Source organism: Castor canadensis, chromosome 1, assembly GCF_047511655.1.
Source record: "Castor canadensis chromosome 1, mCasCan1.hap1v2, whole genome shotgun sequence".
In the NCBI taxonomy this organism is placed as follows: Eukaryota; Metazoa; Chordata; class Mammalia; order Rodentia; family Castoridae; genus Castor; species Castor canadensis.
The window spans coordinates 5,137,738-5,150,604 of NC_133386.1; the positions used below are offsets into that span (position 1 = coordinate 5,137,738).

The window sequence follows — 12,867 nt, forward strand, 5'->3', positions numbered from 1 at the left end:
AACGTTCTTCACATCTTTTCATATAGAAAGTGCATTTCACAGTGAAAATTATTTTAAAAGCTTCAGCAGGGTATGGTGGCTCACAATGACAATCCCAGCTACTCAAGAAACAAGAAATTGGAAGGATCACGGTTGGAGGCCAGCCTGGGCAAAAAAGTTATTGAGACTGCATCTTGACCAGCTGTCAGACCTAAATGGTACAGATCTGTAATCCCAACTATATGGGAGGCAAAGGTAGAAGGGACAGCTGGGGCAAAAAAGAGCAAGACATGATGTGAACACATACAGCAAAAAGGGCTCGGGGTGTGGCTAAAGTGACAGAGTGACTGCCTAGCGAGCAACAGAACCTAAGTTCAAACTGCAGTACTGCTAACCTACATATGCCCAATGTCAGTACACTCAGCTTCATCAAACATACACTACTGGACTTACAAACAGAGACAGACCCCAACACAATGGTGGTGGCAGACTTCAATATTCCTCTATTACCAATAGATAGGTCATACAGAAAGAAACTCTAGAGCTGAAGGACACTAGAGCAAATGGGTCTGACCGACATCTACAGACTACTCCATCTTGCAACAGCACAATATACATTCTTCTCAGCAAAGACCCACAAACCTTTCTCCAAAATATACCATAGTTCAGGTCACAAAGCAAGTTTTAACAAATAAGAAAACTGAAATAACCCCCTGCATACTGCATGACAACAACACAACAAAACTAGAACTCAACAACAAAAGAGACTGAACAACACATTGCTCCATGATCAATGTGTCATCAAAGAAGTAAGAGGGAAATCAAAAAGTTCCTGGAATTTAATGGGAATGAAGGTACGACCTATCAGAATCTATGGGACACAGCAAAGGCATTCTTAAGGGGACAGTTTATAGCCATGAATGCATATATTAAAAACATAGAAAGAGCGCAAATAAATGACTTAATGCTGCATCTCAAACGCCTACAAAAACAAGAACAAGCTAAACCCAAAACTAGCAGGAGAGAAATAATAAAAAATAAGGGCCAAACTCAACAAAATAGAGAGCAAAAAAACCATACATAGAACCAACAAAACAAAAAGCTGGCTCTTTGAAAAGATTAATAAGATTGACTAAAATGAGTAAGGAAAAGACTGAAATTAATAAAACTAGAAATGAAAAAGGGCAATAACAAACACCAAGAAAATCCAGTGAATCATCAGGGACTACTTTGAAAACCTATGTTCAAAAAACTGGAACATCTAGATGAAAAGGACAAATTTCTAGATACTTATGACCAACCAAGAAGATACTAATGACCTAAACAAATCTATAACACATAAGGAAATTAAAGCAGCATTTAAGAGCCTCCCAACAAAAGGAAAGTCCAGGACCTGACAGAGTCACTGCTGATTTCTACCAGACCTTTAAAGAAGAACTAATACCAACACTCCTCAAACTTTTCAATGAAATAGAAAGGGAAGGAGCACTGCCTAAGTCATTCTATGAAGCCATTCCAAAACTGAACAAGGACACAACAAAAAAAGAGAATTACAGGCCAATCTCTTTAATGAAACAGATGTAAAAATCATCAATAAAATGATGGTAAACCAAATTCAACAGCATATCAAAAAGATCAAACACCATGACCAAGTAGGCTTCATCCCAGGGATAAACATATGCATATGGTTCAACATATACTAACCATTAAATATAATACAGCACATTAATAGAAGCAAAGACAAAAACAATATGACCATCTCAATACATTCAGAAAAAGCTTTTCACAAAATTCAACATCCTTTCATGATAAAAACTCTGATGAAACTAGGAACAGAAGGAATGTACCTCAACATAATAAAGGCAATATGTGGCAAACCTATAGCCAACATCATACTAAATGGGGAAAACTGAAACCATTTCCTCTAAAGTCAGGAATGAGACAAGGGTGTCTATTCTCTCCACTCTTATTCAGCACAGACTTGGAATTCCTAGTCAAAGCAGTAAGAAGGAAGAAGAAACAAAAGGAATACAAATTGGAAAGGAAGTAGTCAAACTATATATATTTGTAGATGACATGATCTTATACCTAAAAGACCCGAAGAACTCCACCAAAAGACTCCTACACACCATAAATAGCTTCAACAAATACAAAATCAATTTACAAAACTCAGTAGGCCTTTCTATATACCAACAATGAATTTAAGAAAATGATTCTATTTACAACAGCCTTAAAAAAGTAAAACATCTAGTAATAAACTTAACCAAAGGTGTGGAAGACCTCTACAAGGAAAACTATAAACCACTGAAGAAAGAAATCGAAGACTACAGAAGATGAAAAGATCTCCCATGCTCACAGACTGATAGAATCAATACTGTAAGAATGGCCATATTAATCAAAAACAGTATACATGTTCAACTCAATTCCCATCAAAATTCCAATGACATTCATCACAGAGACTGAAAAATCTACTGTAAAGTTCATTTGGAAACACAAAAGACTGCAAACAGTCAAAGCATTACTGAGCAAAAAAGAGCAATGCTAGAGGTATCACAATACCCAACTTCAAACTATACTACAGAGCCATAGCAATAAAAACAGCATGGTACTAGCACAAAAACAGACAGGAAGACCAGTGGGACAGAATGGAGACCCAAATATGAATCCATGCAGCTACACCTACTCGATCTTTGACAAAGGTGAGAAAAACATCTAATGGAGAAAAGACAGCTTCTTCAAAAAATGTTGCTGGGAAAACTGGATATCCGCATGGAGAAAACTGAAACCAGATCATGTCTGCGCCATCCTGTACAAATATCAACTCAAACTGGATTAGGGACCTTAACACAAGACCTGAAACTTTGAAGCTAGTATAGGAAAGAGCAGGAAATATACTGGAATTAATAGACATAGGCAATGGCTTCCTCAACGAACACAACTGGCTCAGCAACTAAGAGAAAAGATTGACAAATGGAATTATGTGAAATTAAAAAGCTTCTGCGGAACAAAAGAAATGGTCTCTAAATTGAAGAGGCTGCCCACAGAATGGGAGAAAATCTTTGCCAGCTACACATCTAGCAAAGGAATGATAACCAGAGCTAAAAAACTAAACACCCCCAAAATCAACGACCCAATGAAGAAATGGGCAAATGAACTGAAGAGAGCTTTTTCAAAGGAGGAAGTCCAAAGGGCTAAAAAACACATGGAAGAATCCTCAACATCCCTGGCCATAAAAGAAATTCATATCAAAACGACAACAAGACTCTATCTCACTCCTGTTAGAATCAAGAACACAAACAACAACAAATGCTGGCAAGGATATGGGGAAAAAGGAACCTCACACACTCCTGGCGGGAATGTAAGCTAGTACAACCACTACAGAAACAGTATGGCGGCTCCTCAAAAAAACTAAAAATAGAACTGCCATATGATCCAGCAATTTCACTCCTAGGTATATACCCAAAGGAATCTAAGTCGGATTACAATAAAGGCACGTGCACACCCATATTTACTGCAGCATTATTCACAATAGCTAAGCTATGGAAACAGCCAAGATACTCTACCACTGATGAATGGATTAAGAAAATCTGGTATTTGTATACAATGGAATTTTATTCAGCCACAAAGAAGAATGAAATTTTTTCATTTGCAGGTAAATGGATGGAACTGGATAACATCATCTTACGTGAAGTTTTAGTCAGGTTCAGAAGGCCAAAATTTGCATGTTTTCTCTCATATGTGGAATCTAATACAAATACAGCAATCTAATACAAATACAGCAATATTATGACGACCAGACCATGCTGCTAAAGGGAGGTCACAGATGAGGAGTGTAAAAGAAAGAAGTTAAGATGGCGAATACGGTTGATGTACTCTCTATGCAAGAATGAAATTAGAATCTCTAAACCTGTTGAAATCTCCATAAAAAGGGGGAAAAATAAGAATAAAAAACAGACCAGATGAGCCAATTGGGGTTATAATACATATATACAAGGAAATGCTACAAAGAAACTCCCTGTGTAACTAATCTTAAACAACAAAAATGTCATTTTTTTTTTTCTTTTACAAAATCGGAGAATAGAAGGGCAGAATAGGGAAAGGGGAGGTGGGAAAAGGAGCGGGAGAGTGAATATAGGGCAAATACTGTATACACATGTATGAAAATGTAAAAATTATACCTGTTGAAACTATCCAGAGGTGGGGGTTGAGAGATAAGAAGAATGATGGAGAGGGTGAATTCGAGTATGATAGATTTTGATATACTGTAAGAACTTCTGTAAATGCCACAGTGTACCCCCACCCAGAATAACAATAAAAACATTTTTAAAACTTCAATATGCAAGATACCTTAAAGTCACATAGGTATAATTAAGTATGATTTTATAGCCATTAAAAAGTTTTTACGGAGTTTTAACAGCTACAGGGTGACAGCTGTAATATTCATATGACACATGACATATATAACATCACAAGTACATGTTGCCTTAAAATACGTTATCTAAACAATCACCTCTATTGGAAGAAGACTAATTTTTTTAAATAAATATCATTACTGCTTAATTTTTTTCTGTATTACATGAGGGCCTTTCATAATTAAGAAAAATTCATTTTTATCTTATAAAGATGACCCCACATTTATTTGTACTGTGAGTCCTTTAAATTCGTGATGCCTTAAATATTTTAAACATACTGCTGCTACTGTTTGATATTACACATCTTTAAGCACTCACTTGTTTCTTATTCAGTAATCTCACAACTTAAGTGAACACAAGCTGCCACACAAAAATTAAATCTTGGTTACAAATGTGTAATTTTACAAAACTTTCACAGTATATTCTTTAGACTAGTAGTATTTTCTATGAGATTATTCCTCTATTTATGGTATGATGAATGTACTTTAATTCAGTAAAAACCTTACGTTAAAAACCGTAAAAGAACCCTGTAAAATATTCCCATGTGATAGTTTCTCTTTAGTCATGATTTTAAGAAGAACAATTCTAATAATCTAAGAGTCACCGTTTTAATTTTCTTAGACTCACAGGTTGGTATCATCCTGACTGAAGTAGCGACTTTAAAAAACAAAATGAGGGCCGAAGGTGAGACTTACTGGCAGAGCATATGCTTAGCAGATACAGGGCCTTGGGTTCAATCCCTACCACGAAAGATACAAATAAATACACACACACACACACACACACACACACACACACACACACACTCTTACATATCAAACATTAAACATCTTTAAAGTCAAAAGAATTAACAATTAGGCATGCTTCAAAATCAAAATGATCATGTTTGAAAATAAAACTAGCAGAACAGAACAGGGTAGTTCACCAGCATTATGAAACTGCCTAATCACTTGCTGCTAGTACAGCTGAAAAAGCCATTTTCCATTCGATGCCCCTTGTTAAAGGATTTTGAAAAGGAAAAATCAATTGATACAGTATAATGATATACACATAAGCAACTTTCCCCTACTAATTCTGTCAACTTAGACCAGAATCCTCTAAATTCTCTAAAAGAAAATTTGTTATATACAACACTACAAGGTGCTCAAATATTCCTTAACTAAATTGACTGCAATCCAATCAAGACTTAATTTTAAATGGCTCATTAAGAGCATCTAGTGATAAAATGGACTCTTTTCTCTGAAACTCATGTCTCATTTCATTAGACATGGACAATTAACTCATCTTGGTATTAGATCTATGGCACAGTAATTAGCTTAAGTTTTACAGGTTACTTAAAGTGTCACTCACTTTAATAAGCAAAGGTTTATTCTCCTTGGGTCCACCATTTTATCCCTCAAAGACTATCTCACAATTTTAATAACCATACTTTCAAATCAACAGAATTTTTATTTAAAATCCTCCTAATGTTTCAAAACAATAATACAGGCAAAGTAGCAACTCTGTTCTGTAAAAGTGGGTTGAGACACTATGCAATCTGAAATAAAAATTTAATTTTTATTGCACCATTTAATACTCTTCTATATTAAAACAAAGCTAAGCCATGAGTCAGTAATGAATATAACCAGAAATGGAACCAAAAATAGCCTAGCCAGTATTTTTAAAACACACACAAGGAAGAAAGCTACCCAGAGCTAGTTCACAGCCTGAGACAGCAGTACATCCGTCACAGTCTGCATTTAAACCACTACTGCCGGAAGTATGGAAGTCAAGCATGTTTACAAAGCTGCACAGCATTCTGACTGGATAATTTTATGTCTGCTGAGATAAAAGGCTTTAAATGTGATTAATTTCATGTCTTTTAAAAATTCTATTCTCTGACAACTAATTTTATTTTATAAAGACTGTGTACAGTGGATTGGATTTAAATGGCTTTTTATCATTTTATCATTCATGGTTTGAAGAACATGAATTTAACCTCTTCTTTTCTCATTTAAAAACAAACCTGTAAGATGCAGGTGGCTCATGCCTATAATCCTAGCTACCTGGGAGACTGAGATCTGGAGAAACCTGGGCAAATACTACAGGACCCCCTCTTCAAGAAGTAACTACAGCACAATGGACTGGAGGTGTGGCTCAAGTGGTAGAGTACCTGCCTCGCAAACATGAAGCTCTGAATTCGAGCCTCAGTGTCACCAACCTAGATAAACAATACAGATAATAGACATACAGACAGAAAGAATAAAACAAAATAAAAACCACCACCTTTGAAGCTGAATTTGAAGTCCCATATGACTTTAAAAAAACAATTAATTAGATTTAACACATGGGCACTGTCAAGTATGTCAAAGGCTCTAAGGTTTAAGAGACTGTATTTGTTTTAAATGCAAAATAGAATGAAGATCAGAGGACTGCTAGGAGAAATCATTGTGAATGAATTGTTCTTAACACAAAGTAATGATAAAGGTCTGAGGTGACTATATGGCAAAACCCTTACCTGCTCATTACAAACTATATATGTGCATTAAATGTTACACTGTACCATAAATATGTAAAATTATGTCAGTTAAAAATAAAAATATATTAATAAAAGACCAGAGGATTTGAAAAACACTAATTTTTATCTTATTACAAGGAAGAACTATCTAAGCAAAGTTATCATTTATGGCTTCTGGTCACTTCCCTCCTTCTGCCATTTCTTCCACTACTGTCAACTTATCTTTTTAAAATAATTAATACATTAGAATATTTTTTAAAAACTGTTTTAGGATGAGAATAAAAAATCTTTTGATACAGCATTCAAGGCCTTAGACATAGCCCTTGTCTCCAATGTCAACACTACTTCTCCCACTGTACCCCAAACCCTCCACTGAAATAGGCCCAAACATCCATGCCAAAATATTCCCCACTTAATCCTGTTTCTGATGTTTAGAAAGGACCACTGGTTTGCATGGTAAATTCTTTCTCCAGTTTCCATACAACTTTCAGGCTACAGAGGAAGTCGCCACTCGTGGCTCTCTGCAGCATGGCACAGCCTCTGCTATAGCATGTGCCACACCGTGACTTCATCCACTGCCAAATGGAGGCACAGTTTTTCTCAACTAAAGATTCTCCCTGACGGTCAAGTCTTAGCCTGGCCCAAGGCATAATTACACAAAATTAACTTCTCTCCTATGCAACTATAACAGTACTCTTGATGAATCATTTCTATTTTCTGTAGTTCAGATGAGGAATCCTAGAGCTAAGAAAGTTTATAAGCCAACAGAAAAATCACAGCATGTTCCCTCTTAAAATATTTTAAATAGTAACTTAGGCCCAGCCAAAAGTTATTACAACTATGATGTATCTCAAGAACAATTATAAAAATAGCATTTGAATTCTTTTTGAAAAATTAATTCTACCCATTTCTTAGAAACAGGTTCAACAGGAATATAAGAATCACAGTACAATCACTAGCTAGTGAACTTACAGAACAATGACTTTTACACAGACACATACATAAATACTTAGAGAATAGCTGCTCTAACAATGACTAACAGATGTTCAATCACCTATATAACATAAAAAAGTTCAACTGTGCTGGTCAAACTGGAGAAATTAGGACTCTTATATACTGCTAACAGAAAAGAATAACTCCCAGAAAGTTGTCACTAGTGAGTAAAATTACATACTGAAACATCACTAGCAACAACACATAACGACACAAATAAAAGAAAAGCAATACAGCATCATTCTATGTGAAACAGAAGACGAGACGCAACTTAAATGCTCACTAAAATGAGACTGCTTTGAGTAATGTGGGAATACCATGAAGTTACTAAAAGGAATAAACACTGTCTATATACAGTTACTCCTGTTCAATGATACTGATAACATACTTTTAAGTTAAAAAGTTAATAAAGGTATAGAAAAATCCTGAGTATAAAACAACCTATGAGAGGAGAAAACACAAAAACATACACACAATGCACATCCAATTGTTACATAACTGTTAGTGTTTAAACAGAAATGGAAGGATAAACTAAAGACTAAAATTTAAAAACCTACTCAAATGACAAGGGAAAGAATAGGTAAAGTGATCAGAGATAAAAGACGAATGTCTAAAAATTCCCGACTTTGGACAGATTTGATTTTGGAGCTCTGTAAATATTTTAACATTAAAAACAGGAAAATATGTTAAGCAATTTCAAAAAGCAGTAAACTTTTAGCACAGTAAATGAACTTACCTATAGATACATATGATGTTGTAACAATTATACACAGAAAAATTATTCTGTTTTAAAGGTAGTAATTTGCCTCTCTAGTGACTTAAAAACAGTAAGAACTGGGGGGTAAAATTGTTTTTGCTAACTATATTGCTGGTGGTAGTGTCTGCTGTTATTCTGAAACTGTTTTGTATATACTGAATAAAGCAAATGAATTACTGGTCTTCAATAGGAACCAATCGGAATTTTCAGTGGAAAACAAAACAAAAGACACATACATACACAAGATCAACTAAATAAAGACACAGTAGTCCTAGATTTGAATAATAAAGCTGTGACAATTTGCGTGCACAATTTCATTGGTCTGTCCTGAAAAGGTTTACCAATTATGAGTATCAACAGAGCCCAGACTGACTGCAGTCTCTATGCTACTTCTCTCTAAAAGTAAACAATTCCTTAAAAAACTGACTAGATCAAAACTGGGAAGGAAATTTTACAAGATGAATCTGGACTCTTCTACTCCATTAGAAAGTAAAGTTATTTTTTTTTCGTCTCGATCTCATTGATATCAGCCTTGATCTTTATTATATAATTTCTGTCCATCTGCTAGCTTAGCGTTTGATTGGCTCATTTTTCTAGAAGCTTAACATGCATCGATAGATGTTTATTTGAGAAGTCTCTGTTTTGTTTGTTTGTTTTTTAAATGTAGGTAGTTATACCTATAAACTTTCCCCTTAGCACAGTCTTTCCTGTGTCCCACAGATTTTGGTAGGATAGAGAAATGACAGCATCTTCAATAAATGTTGCTAGGAAAACTGGATATCCACATGTAGAAGACTGAAATTAGATCCCTGCCTCTCACCCTCAAAAGTGGATCAAAGACCTTAATATAAGGCCTGAAACTTTGAAATAACTACAGGAAGTAGAGGGAAATACACTGGAACAGATAAGCATAAGGAACGACTTCCTAAGTAGAACTCAAAAGGCTCAGCATCTAAGAGAAAGAATGAACAAATGGGACTGCATCAAACTAAAAAGCTTCTGCACAGCAAAGGAAACAGTCACTAGACTCAAGAGACTGCCCACAGAATGGGAGAAAAAATTTGCCAGCTATTCATCTGATAAGGGACTAATACCGAGAATCTACAGGGAACTCAAAAAACTCAACCCCCAAACAATCAAATCCCAATGAAGAAATGTGCACAAGAATTAAACAGGGAATTCTCAAAGGAACAGATACAAATGGCCAGTAAACACACGAAGAAGTGTTCAACTTCCCTAGCTACAAAAAGAGATGCAAATCCAAACTATACTAAGATTTCATCTCACCCCAGTTAGAATGGTCATATTCAACAGCAGTAACAATAACAAATGCTGGACAGGATGCAGTGAAACATAAACCCTGATACACTGTTAGTGGGAATGCAAATTAGTATAACCATTATGGAAAGCAGTATGGAGAGTCCTCAAAAACCTAAAGACATATAATCATCCCTGGGCATATACTCAAAGGAATGTCAGTCAGGATACAACAGAGACACCAATGGTCATCAAAGCACTATTCACAACAGCCAAACTATGGAAACAACCCAGATGTGCTACAGCTGATGAATGGATCAGGAAAATGTGGCTTAAAGACACAATCGAGTTTTACTCAACCATAAGGAATAATAACATGTGGTAAATGGATGCAACTGGAGGACACATTTTAACACATTTCTATGGTCCTCTAACTTGTCCCAATAATGTGACATATATCCAGTGCTTCATTTAGCCTATTTCATTTGGGGGCCCAACTCTGCAATCTCAAGTTGCTTGGGAAGCTAACGGAGGATTGCACAAGGTCAACCTAGGCAACTTAATGAGACGCTATCACAAAATGTTTTTAATAAGGGCTGGGAATGTAAGATCATGTCTCAATTTTTTTTGTAATATAAAAAAGGGTTAGGGATGTTAAGTCAGTGGTAGAATGCTTGCCTAGGATGATTAAGGCTCTGGGTTCTATCCTCAAAACGGCAAAAACAAACAAAAAAAAGAAAACATTTTAGATTTTTTTGAGCTTTTAGTTACATACTTTTATAGCTGAAACATAAGACTATTAATTTGAAAATGGCTATTTCCCAAGTGTAAATACAAAGTTAACATGCTAGAGTAACTGATACTTTAGTTTCTAAATGAAAAATGAATTAATTTCTAAACTAACAAGGGAAAAATGTCTGAAAGTTTCTGACATGGAATATGATGACATTTAATGCCTAAAAGATTGTGAACTTTATTACTAGAATGCTAAACTTTAAGTGAATTATTCTCATGAGGAGCTGCCCAACAGTTTCAAGGACTTACCTTCTTTTTATCCCTCATTGAGCCTTTGCCTCGGACCATTATTTTACATCCTGTTTCTGCTTCAAGCTGTTTAGCTGTAAGTCCTCTCGGTCCAAGGATTCTCCCAACAAAATTAAACTGAGGGGGGAAAAAGGTCACATAGATTATTTACTTGCTAAGATTCATAGCTCTTAAAATTATTTTAAAGCAACATTTTTCTTACCAAAGTTAAAAAAATTAATATTAAATAGAAGTAAAAATCTAGAAAGCTTATGAGTTTCTTGCTAAATCTGGGGTATAAGTATTATTTAACTCATTGTTTTATACTTATTATGTATTAATACAAGCTATGAGTTAGGAATAGTATCCAGCAAAACAGGTACTACCTATCATGAGTTACCCATTGATATATAATCTAAAATGTAAAATATTAGATACCAACACTTTCTACAAAATTCCTATCTTCCAAATGACATGAAGGAATTGTTCACATTGTTAGACTATCCTTTTTACAGAAATCCTTGGGAAAGAGTCCCTTTCTATTTTCCTAGTAAGTTACTCTCCCCAGAGAAAATTCTGTCAATGACAATTCTGAGTTAGCTGCTAGAACAGTAATGGTCAAATTTGGATTTCATCCTATGCTAACATCTTGAGAATACTGTGTTTTTAAAAAAATCACCTTTCTGGAACAATTTTATGCCTGCATCTTTACCTTTTTCCCATTTCTACCTTTACCTTACACTTCTATTTTTTCAAGAAGCCTAAAGTAAATTCATGAATACAGTAAGTTAATTGTATAAACAAAAATTTACCATCCCTCAGCAGAAACTTCCAGTATTCGTATTTTAAAAACATTTTAAAGGCCGGGAGAAAGAACAGACTGGCTGTGAACACTGAAAAGTATGTTTTCCTCGTTCGCATGTCATCGCATGTTTATCTTTAGTTCTTCAAAACCCATGGGTGACTTTCACCTATTTACTGACTCCATTAAGTACCGATTGTTATGCACACAGCTTTCTATCTCTTGCCGTTTTACCCTACCTTTAGTGAATCATTACATACTTTTGTCAAAATAACAGGCCAGAAATCTCACTGAAACTTGGACTTGAGGAAGCTCCATACTCTCCCAACCTTCTGTACACCAGGGGCTCTTACTCTGCCTCACAAAGGGGCTCACTCACACTGCCATACATTAGAAAAGTGATTCTCAAATGAAAGGTGGGTAGCACACATGTACCCTTTGATTAACGCCTCTTACCCCTGCCCCCACAGGCAATCTATATAAAACTTCTTTAACTGCAATTTTTTATCTGTAAGTACTATGTGCTGGAACTATAGTGATCACTATGCTTATAACAATGGATGTATGTAAGATCCAGTACAAGATCTGGCACATGACAGACAATAGCCTCTCAATTCCATTACACATTTGCTTTATGAAATCTCAGTCGTTCTTCTTAACCAACAATTCAGTTTAGAATGTCAAAAAAGGGATATGATCAATAGCAAATTTGACCTACAGAACTCAGGAAGGCCTTGACACTAAGAAAAGCGTAAGAACATATCATTTGCAAGTAGGAGTAATTTGACTTCTTCCTTCCCTATTTGAATCTTTTTTATTTCTTTCTCCTGTCTTATTGCTCTGACTAGGAATTCCAGCACTATATTAATTAAGAGTGAGGAGCGTGGACACCCCCGTTTCGATCCTGATTTTAGAGGAAATGATTTTTTTTCCCCAGAATATGATGCTGATTCTGGTTTGTCATGTATAGTCTTTATAGTGTTCAGGTATGCTCCTTCTATTCTTAGTTTCTTCAGAGCTTTTATCATGAAAGGTTGTTGAATTATCTCAAAGGCTTTTTCTGCACCTATACAGATGGTGATTTTTGCCCTTGATTAGGTTCATGTTTTGTACTCACTTTTAATTTGTGTGTTATACCATTCTTGCA

The 12,867-nt window shown here is 35.3% G+C and overlaps 1 protein-coding gene across 6 annotated transcripts in view; it reads right to left on the bottom strand.

Annotated features, from left to right (window-relative positions):
- Qki (QKI, KH domain containing RNA binding) overlaps positions 1 to 12,867 on the bottom strand; it is a 136,118-nt gene that overhangs the window by 65,008 nt on the left and 58,243 nt on the right. For all 6 annotated transcript variants that reach the window (XR_002213193.2, XM_020177714.2, XM_020177717.2 and 3 more), the window contains exon 3: positions 10,940 to 11,056. Coding sequence is in view for 5 of the 6 variants with exons in the window: in XM_020177714.2 (XP_020033303.1) it covers positions 10,940 to 11,056 (117 nt within the window). In the remaining variant the exon portion in view is untranslated. The remainder of the gene's footprint in view (positions 1 to 10,939; positions 11,057 to 12,867) is intronic.